The 14,781-nt window shown below is 35.4% G+C and overlaps 1 protein-coding gene across 1 annotated transcript in view; it reads left to right on the forward strand.

The window, feature by feature from the left end:
- The window catches only part of LOC124896586, a 31,757-nt gene extending 17,240 nt beyond the window's left edge, over positions 1 to 14,517 (forward strand). The window contains exons 3-5 of the mRNA XM_047408169.1: positions 11,774 to 11,891; positions 14,166 to 14,305; positions 14,422 to 14,517. Of these exons, the coding sequence (XP_047264125.1) occupies positions 11,774 to 11,891; positions 14,166 to 14,305; positions 14,422 to 14,517 (354 nt within the window). The remainder of the gene's footprint in view (positions 1 to 11,773; positions 11,892 to 14,165; positions 14,306 to 14,421) is intronic.
- Positions 14,518 to 14,781: the final 264 nt, after the last annotated feature.

Below are 14,781 nucleotides of genomic sequence, written 5' to 3' on the forward strand. Positions count from 1 at the left end.
TGTAAATGTCATTATCAAGTGAACCATAAAGATAAGCTGTAATCACATCCATTAGATGAATTTCAAGATTTTTCTGTACAGCTAAACCGATGAGGTATCGAAAAGTTATTGCATCCATGATAGGTGAATATGATGCTTCATAGTCAATGCCGTGTCTTTGAGAGAAACCTTGTGCAACGAGGTATGCCTTGTATCTTACAATTTTATTTTTCTTATTTCTTTTACGTACGAAGACCTATTTATAGCCGACTAGTTTTACACCATCTGGGGTTTGGACTACAGGTCCAAAAACCTCCCATTTAGCAAGTGAATTCAATTCTAATTGAATTGCCTTTTTCTATTTTGGCCAATCTTTTCTTCGTCGACATTCTTCGACAGATAGAGGTTCAAGGTCCTCATTGTCTTGCATGATATTTAGTGCAACATTATATGCAAAAACATTATCGGCCATAATTTTTGATCAATCTAAATTTACCTCATCATTAGTAGAACTTATTGAAGTTCTTCATTCACTGAGTCTCGGGTTCACTGATTTCTTTAGGAATATCAGGATTAATCAGATTTTGAGTCTGTTTAGGAGAATCTTTTATAATACTATCTTTATCATTTTTCACACTTTTTTTTCTAGGATCTTTATCCTTTGAACCCAATGGTCAGCCACGCTTCAGGAGTGCTTGGGATTCAGAAGCTATGACTTTAGAAGATTGTTCTTTTGGAACTTCAATTCGGACAGGAATATTCGTTGTAGGGATATGTGACTTGGTTATCCTTTTCAAATCAGTAAAAGCATTTGACATTTGATTTGCTAATTTCTGTAAGTGAATGATCTTTCGAATCTCACTTTCACATATGGGGGTACGTGGATCAAAATGAGATAATGATGAAACTTTCCGCGTAATTTCTCTTTTAAGTTCACGTTTTTCTCCCCTTAATTGAGGAAAATTTATTTCATCAAATCGACAATCTACAAATCAAGTAGTAAATAAATCTCTTGTCAATGGTTTAAGGTAGCGTTATAGAGGGTCAATCAAACCCCATATATTCCTAACCTTCTATGGGCCCCATCTTAGTATGCTGAGGTGGTGCAATTGGCACATATACAACACATCCAAAAATTCGTAGATGAGAAATATTTGGCTCATGACCCAGAACCAATTGTAATGGGGAGTATTTATTATAATGAGTTGTCCTGAGACGAACAAGTGATGCTGCATGTAAAATAGCATGACCCCAAATAGTAGTAGGCAATTTTTTTAATTAGAAATGGTTTTGCTATCAATTGTAGGCTCTTAATAAATGACTCAACATGGCCATTTTGAGTATGAACATGAGCAACAGGATGTTCAACTTTTATATCAAGTAACTGTAACGCTCGAATTCTAAACCCTGGATGCTACAGGTGCTCACAATCCTAAAGGTCCACAAGCTAACCCATGACTGATATCTATAACTGAGTATTGTACTGTAAAAAAATACAAAAAATTGGTGAAAACTTGCCAAAAGTTTCAAAACAAAAATACAACTAAATAAAGTATCAAAATACTAAAATTGAACATCTGTCTGAAAAACTCTAGTCTGAAAAAGCCTCTAAACTGTCTGCATAAGGATTTAATGGGACAAGTCCCCAACTAACTCCGTCTGCTGAAATACTGAATCTAATACAATAATAAAATAAGGGTAATCCTCGAATGATGAGGACTCACTGCTAAGTCTACTGCTGCTGGATAAATCTGAACTGCTATGGGTGCTAGAGATCCCGTGCGTCTGAACCTATAGTATAGGACACCATAGCACAGGAAAGTATACTTCAGTACGTGTGAATATGCTGGTATGCTAAATAGGTAAGGCTAAATGCAAGGGTTCATATGCATGAACAATACTGAATGAATGATATGTATAAGCTGGATAAACATACAAAGAGAATTTGTAACTACTGAACATGAGTATGATGAATGAGGATACATGCATGAATGTATAAACTATAACTGAAATCGTAGTGATGCTGAATACTGAGTTCTAATAGCTGAACTACTGATAACTGATATCTGAGCTTACTAATACTGTATTATTGATAACTGCTATGGGGTCGAGCCTTATCTAACGGGTGACCCTTGAGATCAGGCCTAGCTAGCGGGTGATCTCTGAATCTGCTAATACTGATGCTAATTGACTGAATTTGAGATCAGGCTTATCTAGTGGGTGATCTCTGGATATAGTGATACTGAATTTGTAGAACTATCTAAGTTTCTAACTGAGATGAGTGACTGTATCTGACAGTTATGGTTCTGTATAACTGAACTGAGTTCTATTACTGAGAATGAGACCGAAATTGTGGGAAGTAGTCATATAACCTATATGTCCCTTCTAGCTCATTTGGAGTCCAGCCTATAACAGTATCATGCCATGGGTAAAGACAACTATTGTGGTCAACCCTATCTGATGGGTGACCTGAACAAGAAGTTAAGCCTAATCTGACGGGTGACTCCTGGGAGGTAGTCAAGCCTTAGTCTGATGGTTGACTCCCCATCCTGCGCTGGCTACGCAGTTCTAGAGTACATGAACTGCTACTAATGACTTTGCCTAACTAACGGGGAAGCCGTCATACCTGCCCTCGCTCGGTGCTGAATCTTACTCCCAACTGAATAGACACTGAATTGATTCTTTAGACTATACTGGACTGGGCTGAATCTGTTACTGATTGTACTGATTAAATGAGTTGAATTGAGTTCACTGAGTTCCGTTGACTGACCGAATACTACTGAGTTCTGAATTGAACTAGAATGCTACTAAGATTACTGAATTTTCCTAAGTCATGAAGCTGACTGAGTTCTACTGAATTCTGTAACTGGACTACTACTGATCATGATGTGACTGAGAGTACTATGACTGACACTGACTCTAGGCACACAACTAAATTATCGGGTATTAAAATACCCTCAGGACTCGATAGCATAAATAGAAATAATACATGAAAATTCTTGAACAGCATGACAACATTCTATCATTCACAATACTATCAACGAAACATCTCTTCATGCATTTGAAAATCATAAACTTGCACATGAATAGGTATGCATACTAATGTTTCGCAATTCATTCATCAAAGCCTTTCAATAAACACTTAGCATGCATTATCTTGTACATAAATGGGGATTTTATATTAACATGCTATAATTGCACTACTTAATTCACCTTGGCATTTATTCAAACATATGGGGAGCATGCTTTGGCTATTCAACAAACGAAACATCTAATAACATGGACATCAATCAACATGCAATTTGAAGGGTTTATTATGAATATCATGTCAATCACACAGACTAGGATAAAAGTTTGCAACTTATAGTCTAAAACATAAATTATAACTCTACAACAACACGGACATAAACTTCAAATTCAATCATAATCATGGAAATCATAAATACACAATCTTTATAATTCGAAAAGGATTCTTGAGCTTCATGGGTGGAAGGGACCCATGAATTAACATCTAACATACCTTAGTTCTTGATTTGAAGAAGATTGACGGTGGAATCCTTGAGTTTTGGATCTTCAACTAAGAACCCTAATGCTTGTTCTTGAGAGAATTTGGGAGAAAACTAGTATATATTGGTGAAATATGGCTGAATCTCGTATTTTAGGGCTATATAGGGGTGGAAAATTAACCCTTTTTCCCTTGGAAATATGGCCTAGACTGCAGAAAAATTGCCCAGCCATACTAAGCAAGGCACCGCCCCACTTAGAGTGCCGGGATAGGCAGGGCGCTGCCCTTCTTAGAGCGACGAGATAGGCAGGGCGACGTGGGCTAATCGCCCCGAGCTACTGTTTATGAAATCCAAACACGTCCTTATGCTATTCCAAAAATCTTAAAACTCACCCGAGATGTACTATTGAATTTCTCCATCATTAATCAACTTGAAAATTAAATTTTCGAGGTCAGGAAGGTCACGAAATAAATCTTTGAAGTTTGGAGTCTTAATATGAGATTAAGTCCTTAACACTTCGCTAAAATTTTCTAAGTGTAGGGTCCTTTGTAGAGCTTTAAGGAACTAAATTAGACTTAGAATTTTGTGGGGTCTTACAATATCTCTCTCTTGGGAACATTCGTCCTCAAATAGGACCGACTAAGCTAAGATTTCTGATAGACTGACCTTACTTACTGGACATGAACATCTAAAACATGACTATATGATTGGAGCTTCTGATACACTGAAATTTCATATTGAACATATATATCTGATGTATGAGTACATGACTGAATTCTTATACCGAGCATGCATAGCTGATGCATGAATAACTGACTCATGAATGTATGGCTGAAATTACTGTTAAGCTGAGTTTCTCCTACTAAACATGCATATCTAATGCACGAATATCTGGCTGAACTAACTCTTGAATGCATGACTGAATATACAACGATAACTGTAAGAAAAATCTGATCATAAAACTAAATGACTTTAAGGACATGAAAGCATCGAGGAGTCATAGGGTATCTCCCCCTTGGGACACTATGTCCCTCTAAGAATTCTTACTTTACTAAGATACTGGGGCGATGTACAAGACACCTACAAACTGAATTGTGACTAAACATCTGGGATCTGAAACTAATGCATGACACATGAACTAAGCTGAACTCACATCTACTAAGATGTTCTATCTTGGAATAGTTACATTCCTGTGATTTCTGATAGTATGGCTAGATGGAAAGATGAAAAAACAAACCATACAAATCTGACTGCCTAGCTACTAAACTGACTTGCTGGCTCTGCCGACTAACTCATGCTGAAAAATTAAGAAAGTAATGGATCTTACAAATCATATCATGAAGATGAAAAACTCTTAACGTACCTGAATCTTTGTTAGGGGAACTTTCCTGATGAGTCTGAAGTGCATAGAATCTATTCTGACGCTGACCACTAGTGGTACTGGAAGTGATGCCCTACTGACATGAATCTATACCCCTCTGAGCTAGAACTCTACACTCCCGTATCCTGTGGCCTGGCTTACCATATCCAAAACATACATGGCTGCCTGCTCTACACACATCTAGGTGATTTCTACCACACTTTTCACAAAGCGAATTAGTACGAACACTGCTTGCACTACTCTGGGCATTGGATCCTAGTGTCCCATTATGACTGCCATTCCTGGACTTTGGTACTAATGCACTAGGAAAAGATGGAACTGGAACTGAAAACTTCTGACTATACTGAGAATGTTACCACCTTGTGACCCTAGCTGAGAAAAACTAAAACTACCTATTCTGGCTCTCTTATTTTCTCTCTCTTTCTTTAGCTTTTTCTGCCTCAATCTGCTGAGTGTGCATCATAAATCTAGAAAGATCCATGTCTCTATTGACCATAGCAATCCTACACTCCTTAACTACCAACCCAGACACACCGGTCACAAACTTACTCATGCTTGATCTAGGGTCAGGCATCTGGTCAGGGACATACTTAGACAACTGGTTGAACTTGAGGTAATACTTATTTACTGCCGTAGATCCCTGCCTCAGGTTCATGAACTCTTCTATCATAGTTTTTCTCATCTTTAGTGGGAAAAATTTGTCTAAGAGTGCATCCTGAAACACCTGCCAAGTCATGGAAGTTGCATCCTCCCCTCTACTCTTCTTCCATATCACTACCCAATCATTAGCAATATCCTTCAGCCTATAGGATGCCAATTGTACACTCTCTTCTTTAGAAATAAGCATAACTTGGATGATCTTCTTTACCTCATCAAGATAAAGCTGTGGGTCCTCATCTGCCTTTGACCCAAAGAATTTTGGTGGGTTCATTCTCATAAAATATCTAATTCTGGCTACGACTAATCCCCATCTTACTAAGGTGGGGCTGCATCTTGATGGTTACCCTGAACATTAATTGTCATAGCTTAGGCTAGTGCCTAAAAAGCTGCCCAAAACTCTACATGTGAAACATTCATATTTAAAATATTTACGGGCTGAGGTGGATGATTATTATTTCTATGGGCATTAGTACTGCGAGGAGGTATATTCTGTATAAGAAAGAAAGAAATGAATTAGACTGGGAATTTAACTTAAGCTCATGCTCACTCGCACAACATGAATACTGAAAGAAGGGAAACAAACTATTCCAGAAACATCTTATAGCCTCCTGTAAATAAATATGGTGTGCAACACACCCATGCACAAGACTCTACTAGATGCAGGCTTCCTAGAATGCTGTTAAACCTTAGGATCTGATACCAAGTTTGTAATGCCAAAAATTCTAAACCTTGGATGCTACACGATGCTCATAATTCTAAAGGACCACAAGCTAACCCATGACTGATATCTGTAACTAAGCACTGAATAATATACTGGAAAAAAATACAAAAAATTAGCGAAAACTTGCCATAAGATTCAAAACTAAAATACAACTGAAGAAAGTATCAAAATAGCAAAACTGAACATCTATCTGAAAAACTCTAGCCTAAAAAAGCCTCTAAACTGTCTGAATAAGGAGTTGTTGGGACAAGTCCCCAACTAACTCCATCTGCTGAAATACTGAATCTAATGCAATAATGAAATAAGGATTATCCTCGAATGATGAGAACTCACTGCTAAGTCTATTTCTACTGGCTAAATTTGAACTGCTATGGGTGCTTGAGATCTCGTACGATTGAACCTATGGTATAAGACACCATGGCATAGAAAAGTATGCATCAGTATGTGGGAATGTACTAGTATGCTAGATGAGGTAAGGCTAAATGCAAGGGTTCATATTGACTGAGTGATATGTATAAGCTGGATAAATATACAAAGAGAATATGTAACTACTGAACATGAGTATGATGTATGAGGATACAGGCATGAATGGATAAACTATAACTAAAATCATATTGATGCTTAATACTGATTTCTAATAGTTGAACTACTGATAACTGATATCTGAGCTGATACTGTATTACTGATAACTATTGTAGAGTCGAGCCTTATCAAATGGGTGACTCTTGAGATTAGGCCTATCTAGTGGGTGATCTCTAAATCTGCTAATACTAATACTAATTAACTGAATCATAGATCAGGCCTATCTAGTGGGTGATCTCTAGAGTTTGTGATGTAGAACTATCTAAGTTCCTTACTGAGTTGAGTGACTGTATCTGACAGTCCTGGTTCTGTATAACTGAACTGAGTTCGATTACTGAGACTGAGACTGATATTATGGGAAGTAATCATCTAATCGACATGCCCTTTCTAGCTCATTTGGGTCAAAACTGTAACCCCAGTTGAAAGGGTATCAGTACCGTGCCACGGGTAAAGACAACTATTGTAGTCAATCCTATCTGACGGGTGACCTGAACAGAAAGTCAAGCCTAATCTGACGAGTGACTCCTGGGAGGTAGTCAAGCCTTAGTTTGACGGGTGACTCCTCATCCCGTGCTGGCTACGTAGTTTTGGAGTATAGGGACTGCTACAAACGACTCTGCCTAACTGATGGGGAAGTCTTCATCCCTGCCCTCGATCAGTGCTGAATCTTACTCCCAACTGAATAGAAACTGAACTAATTCTTTAGACTGTACTAAACTAGGCTAAATCTGTTACTGATCATACTGATTAACTGAGTTGAACTAAGTTCACTGAGTTCCGCTGACTGATGGAATACTACTAAGTTCTAAATTGATTACTGAACTGAACTGGAATGCTACTGAGATTACTAAATTTTCCTAAGTCATGAAGATGACTGAGTTCTACTGAATTCTGTAACTGACTAAGACTACTACTGATCATGACGTGATAAAGAGTAATATAACTGACATTGGCTCTAGGCACACAGCTAAATTATCGGGTATTAAATACCCCCAAGACTCGATAGCATAAATAGAAATAAGACATGACAATTCTTGAACAACATGAAAACATTCTATCATTCATAATACTATCAATGAAACATCTCTTCATGCATTTGGAAATCATAAACTTGCACATGAATAGGCATGCATACTAATGTCTCTCAATTCATTCATCAAAGACTTTCAACAAATACTTAACATGCATTATCTTGAACATAAATGAGGATTTCATATTAACATGCTATAATGGCACTACTTCATTCACCTTGGCATTTTAATCAAACATATACGGAGCATGCTTTGGCTATACAACAAACAAAACATCTAATAACATCGCAACATCAATCAACATGCAATTTGAAGGGTTTATCATGAATATCATGCCAATCATCACATGTTAGGATCAAAACTTGCAACTTATAGTCTAAAACATGAATTATAACTCAACAACAACACGGACATAAATTCCAATTCAATCATAATCATGGAAATTATAAATACACAATCTTTATAATTCAAAAAGAATTTTTGAGTTTCATGGGTGGAAGGGACCCATGAATCAACATCTAACGTACCTTAGTTCTTGACTTGAAGAAGATTGACGGTGGAATCCTTGAGTTTTGGATCTGCAACTAAGAACCCTAATACTTGTTCTTAAGAGAAAACTAGTATATGTTGGTAAAGTATGACTGAATCTCGTGTTTTAGGGCTATATAGGAGTGGAAAATTGACCCCTTATCCCTTGAAAATACGGGGCTGGACTGCATAAAAATTGTCCAGCCGAACTAAGCAAGGTGCCGCCCCACTTAGAGCACCGGGATAGGCAGGGCGCGGCTCTACTTAGAGCGTCGGGATAGGCAGGGCGTGGCTCTACTTAGAGCACTAGGATAGGCAGGGCGACGCGGGCTAATCACCCCGAGCTACTATTTCTGAAACCCACACATGCCCTTATGCTATTCCAAAAATACTGAAACTCACCCGAGATGTACTATTGACTTGCCCCATCATGAATCAGCTTGAAAATCAAATATCTGAGGTCGGGAAAGTTGTGAAATAAATCCTCGAAGTTCATAGTCTTAAAATGAGACTAAGTCCTTAACACTTAGCTAAAATTTTCTAAGTGTTGGGTCTTTGGTAGAGTTTTAAGGAGCTGAATTAGACTTAAAATTTCGTGGAGTCCTACACTAATATACAATAATCATCAAAAGCTTGGGATGTAAATTCTCCAGCATTATCTAGGCGAATAGCCTTAATAGGATAATCTGGGAATTACGCCCTTAATCGTATTATTTGTGCCAATTATTTTGCAAACGTCAAGTTTCGAGATAACAAGAGGCACACATGTGGCCATCTTGAAGATGCATCTATTAGGACCATAAAATATCTAAATGACCCACTAGGTGGGTGAATAGGCCCAGATATATCCCCATATATACGTTCTAAAAATAGAGGGGATTCGATAGTAAATTTTAGTGGTGATGGCCTAGTTATCAGTTTGTCTTGATAACAAACAGCACATGAAAATTCATCCGGTGTAAGAATCTTTAGGTTCTTTAATGGATGCCCTGAATTTTAAATGATTTGCCTCATTATAATTGATCTAGGATGGCCTATTCGATCATGTCAAAGTACAAATGTATTTATATCTGTAAACTTCTGGTTTACGATAGAGTGTTCTTTAGCTGTACTAATTTCGGCATAGTATAAGCCGGAAGAAAAAACTAGTAATTTCTCCAACATTTGTTTATGACCAGAGACATTCTTGGTAATGCCAAGATATTCGACATTCATTTCATTTATTGTCTCAACATGATATCCATTTCTGCGAATATCTTTAAAACTCAATAAGTTTCTTGGGAATTTAGAAGAGAACAATGCATCTTCTATAACTAATTTTGTCCCCTTAGGAAAAAATATAGTAGCTCTTTCGGAGTCTTCGATTAATTTTGAATTACCAGCAATCGTTGTAACATTTGCTCTTTTTCTAAGTAAGTGGTAAAATTATTTTTCATCTTTAAATATTGCGTGCATTGTTCCACTAGCAATTACACAAATATCGTCATGATCGATTATCGATCCAAATAAGATTTGAGGAGTATCCATATTTTATTCAAAATAAAAATATAAAAAAATAAATATTATAATATAACTAGAACATAACATATTATATAAACTTTATTTATATGCAAGATTAGTAAAATATTAATAATAGAAACATAACCTAATTTAACTTTAACAGAAAATTAATATAATTAGACCATTTTACAGTCATCACCTACAGGGTGATTTACATGTTCTTTAGGAATGACAAAAAAATCTGAAACTTCCAGGTCCATGGACTCAACATTATCTTCAAGGAGGAAGTTTGTTTCAACATCATTTTCTGGTTTCTTTAGGGATGCTTGATAGAGTTTTACCATATATTTTGGCATACGATAGGTACGCGTCCAGTGTCCCTTTCCTCCACATCGATAACATCTACTTTCAGAGTTCGTCCTTGGCGCTACTTCAAGAGTTTCATTGTTTATTGTAAGGCAATCACCCTGATTAAAATACCTTTCACACCCACGACCTCGACCTCGACCATGACCACAACTGGGGTCAGGACTTCTTTCATGCCTATTTGGGTGAAAATTTGTAGCATTACTTTCATTATTTTTTATTAAAAGCTCATTATGTTGTTCAACAACAAGAAGATGAGCAATTAATTTAGAATATTTTTTAAATTCCATTTCTCGGTACTGCTGCTGCAGGAGCATACTCGAGGCAGGAAAAGTAGAGAATGTTTTCTCTAATATGTCGTGATCTGTGATACTTTCCCCACATAAATTAAACTGCGATTTAATTCTAAACATCGCAAAATTATATTCAGTTACATTTTTAAAGTCCTAAAGCCTCAAATAGGTCCATTCATTACGAGCTTGTGGAAGAATGACCATCTTCAGGTGGTCGTATCTTTCTTTTAAATTGTTCCACAATACGAGGGGATCTTTAATTGTGAGGTATTCCATTTTTAAACCTTCGTCAAGATGATGATGAAGAAATATCATGGCCTTGGCTTTGTCTTGATTCGATACCTTATTATCATTTTTTATGATGTCTGCCAGATCCATTGCATTTAAATGTATTTCTGCATCTAGTGTCCAGGACATATAAGTTTTGCCTGATATATCTAGGACACTAAATTCACGTTTGGAAATATTAGACATTATTTAAGAAAATTAAATACTAACTTTTAAATATCGTCGAAAGGGTGTTACAAAGACTCATGTTGATAACGTATTATAAATTAAACCAAAAGTAGCCCAATATATATGGAAATGAAACAAGAGAATTTTTGTATATATATAGTATTTTCACCTATGTCTTCTTTTCTTCTTGTTACAAAATGAAGACTATGGAATAACTATTTATAGCCTAAAAAGGAAGATAAAAGTTTTTCCACTAACAAGGTGGATGATCCATTAATAAGTTGGATGATGAATGGACTTCTACAATAATTTTCATAACATTTTCTTAATAGTTGTTTTCTCTTCTACAAGACAAGGCAATAATATATGGAGATAAAGATTTGTGCAGGGTGGACCCACGTGTATTTTTCGGGTGCTTCGGCATCCACTAAACTCGACATAAATTAGGTGTAATTATATAAGAAATACAGAATAAATGATATAATATCTTAAAATGCACCTAGAGAACCAACACATGGTTGGGCGCAATGACTTGAGGTGTTACTTTTATGTCCAGGGATTTGGGTTCGATTCCCTACACCTTGAAAACTTGGGTCTGGCACTGGATTTGTGTCAAGTTAGCTCATGTTTCTTTCTTGCTTCTAGCATCATGTTAGCATCTTTCTCAAACACATTTTACTATTATATTTAATTAAAATGACATGTAGAGAACGTTATAAAAGAAAACTGACAAAACTTTTTATGAAATAATTATTTTGATAGATTTCTAGCCTATCGTTGCACAAGATGCGATAGTCACAGCAAATGATGGGCTAACCGAAGTCATAGAGCTTCCAATGGCAAAAGAAATTGAAGTGGAAGCATCACGCCATTTTCCTCTTTGTGATCGTATGACTCTTTATCTTTCAACTTCTATAAAATACGAGTAACGAGTTCACTTTGAAGTCAACTAAACATATACTAGTAAGTAGTAACATTTCATAATAACTACGACTAATAATATATTAACTTGAAAAAATAAAGTAAATTATCTGTTGCAATAAATTACACCAAATTAATTGTGTACAGTAGGAATTATGCATGTGCCTTTTAATGCCTATGGTTAGTGCTGCTCGAGTATATTAGTGACCGAAAGTTTAAAATCGAAAGAAGAAATTAAACTTTAATCAACATATTTTTAGAAGTCTATACTTCTAACTCTTTCAGATACAAAGTTGTTAATAACTTCTGTATTCAAATAATTTTTTTAAAATTGATAATATAGCTAATTTATTTTTAGCTTTTCCTGAGATTTACTTGTATCAAACTTTTAATACTTTCTTCGTTCCACAATAAGTTAATTATTGGATTTTGGCACACATGTTAAGAAAAAAAAAAGCAAAGACATAAATTTATCAAGTTTTTCCATTTTTACCCTCTTAAAGAAACAAAGACACATGATACATCGCTCCCAATGCACATTTAATGGAGGGTAAATTTTAAAAAAAAATTCTAACATTTACCTTAAATTGTGAACCATTCACTTATTTTGAAACACTAAAATTGCTCCAACAATTCACTTATTGTGAAATGGAGGGAGTAGTTCTTTCTTAGAATAATAAAATGGTCTCGTGGATCCTTATACTTGTCCGGGTTTGTAAAGTGAACACCTCGACCTACACTTTTTGTCATCCGATTCCCTCAACTCAATAAAACTGAACATTTTAAATCCTATTTCGGTGTGTGTAACACAATTGCCTCCATGTCAGCTTTCACTTCAGTTTTAAATGTTACATTAAATTTCACGTCATTTTTAAATGCCACATAAGAAATTAAATATTAAAATAAATAAACAACTTTTACAAATTGTAGAAAAGTTTAAATAATCATGTTCTTATATTTGCTCACAAATTAAGCATCAAATTCATTCCAAATAATTGAAATTCCTCTCCAACTAATTTAAATTTTCAACTATAAATTCATATATACAGATATAATGAATTTTCAATTTTTAAATTTGAATATCTTTAACAAATCCACAAAAACTTTAAGCTTTTTCAAGCTTATCCATGAATTTCACTAATTTTTCAATATCCATTATCACTCACTTTCAATTCAAATTTAAATTTTAATCCTAAAAAAATATGAAAAGGTTGAATGAGAGAGGACATTTTAAAAAAAATTATTAAAAAGTGACTCAAGTTTTTTTTGATTTGGGGGGTGGGGCTGGTGCGGAGGAAGAGGGGTTCGGGAGGCCTGTTGGTGGTGCCGGGGAGGGGGGGCTAGTGCATTGGGGGTGTTGGGGAGGGACGCTGGTGCGATGGGGATGACCTTTTTTTTTTTTTTTTAATTTTTAAAATTATTTTAATTTGTTAAAATAATTTCCACTCGCACCCACGCTCTTATAGTCACGTTTTATCCAACTCAGCCTTTTCCATGCCACATAAGCTTGGTCAACAATCAGAAGAATCTAAAATATTATATTTTAATAAGTTAAGGGGGATTCAGATGACAAAAGTATACGTAGAGTTATTCACTTTACAAATTTAAACAAATATAAGGATCTACAAAATTATTTTACCTTCTAAAAAAAACCATATAACTTATTATTGCTTAGGAAAAAATTGAGCTCCTCATATTTTGGGAGCCCAAGGCACATGCCTTTTTTTGTGCCTTTTTTTAACACCTTAGAATCAGCCTTGCCTACGGTTCTAGAAAAATGCGAATCATTGTATAGATTCCATTAAAATATACTCAATATTATAAATTACTTTTAGAAGCCTATACCTCTAATTTATTGGGATGCAAAGTTGTTAATACTAATTTTTATATTCAAATATATTTTTTTAAATTGATAATAAAACTAATCATTTTTAGCTTTATCTGCGATTTAATTGTGTCAAACTTCTTTTAATATTTCTTTCTTAGAAAAACATATAACTTATTGTTGCTAAGAAAAAAATTAAGCTCCTCAAATTTGGGGTCCTAAGGCACATGTCCTTTTTTAACACCTTAGAGCCGGTCTTGCCTACGGTTCAAAAGAAAATGTAAACCATTGTATAGATTCCATTAAAATATACTCGATATTACAAAATTATTGACAAAGGTGTAGTATATAGAAGCTTTTATTAATTATATCTCTATTTTTTATTTTTTTTTCCATGTTTGTGTATGTATATACAGGAAAGATTAGATCGCCAGAACTTGTAGGGAAGGATGGGAAGGAAGCAAAGGAAATAATAGAGAAAGAGAACACAAAAGTTAAAGCTTTCATTTTACCTGTTGGCCATCCAAAGCCTCGTATTATTGGCTGTATAGTTTTTGTTTTTTGTTGACGATGACAACGAAGTTGCAGAAATTCCAATTGTCTGAGTAGCTAATTAATTAATTAAGTAATAATGTTGTTGTCTATCTTTTTAATTGCTGTTCAAAATGTTAGGAGTCATTTGGTCTTTATCTGTCTGTGTTGGTGCTAGGTGGTCTACGGCTGACCCTCTGGTCAAAGAAATTTAGAAAAGAGATGAAGAAGAAGTAACAAGAGAGATTGGGGCAATTTTTTCCCCTCCTTTCTGAAAGCTGACATTACAATTTAAAGGAAAAATGTAAACTACTTCTAATAAAATAACTGCAAATGAAACGTGGCCTAATAACCGTAAATGGAAACGTGGGCATCCCCATTATCTCCTTTATTTCCGCGCAACTACGTCTAAGACTATTTCAAAGAAAGAGCACAACTACTTCTAAGACTATTTTAAAGAAAGAAATCCACCACCCATTAGTTAGCATCATAACAATCCAC

The sequence above is a fragment of the Capsicum annuum genome, chromosome 3 (assembly GCF_002878395.1).
Source record: "Capsicum annuum cultivar UCD-10X-F1 chromosome 3, UCD10Xv1.1, whole genome shotgun sequence".
NCBI classification, from domain to species: Eukaryota; Viridiplantae; Streptophyta; class Magnoliopsida; order Solanales; family Solanaceae; genus Capsicum; species Capsicum annuum.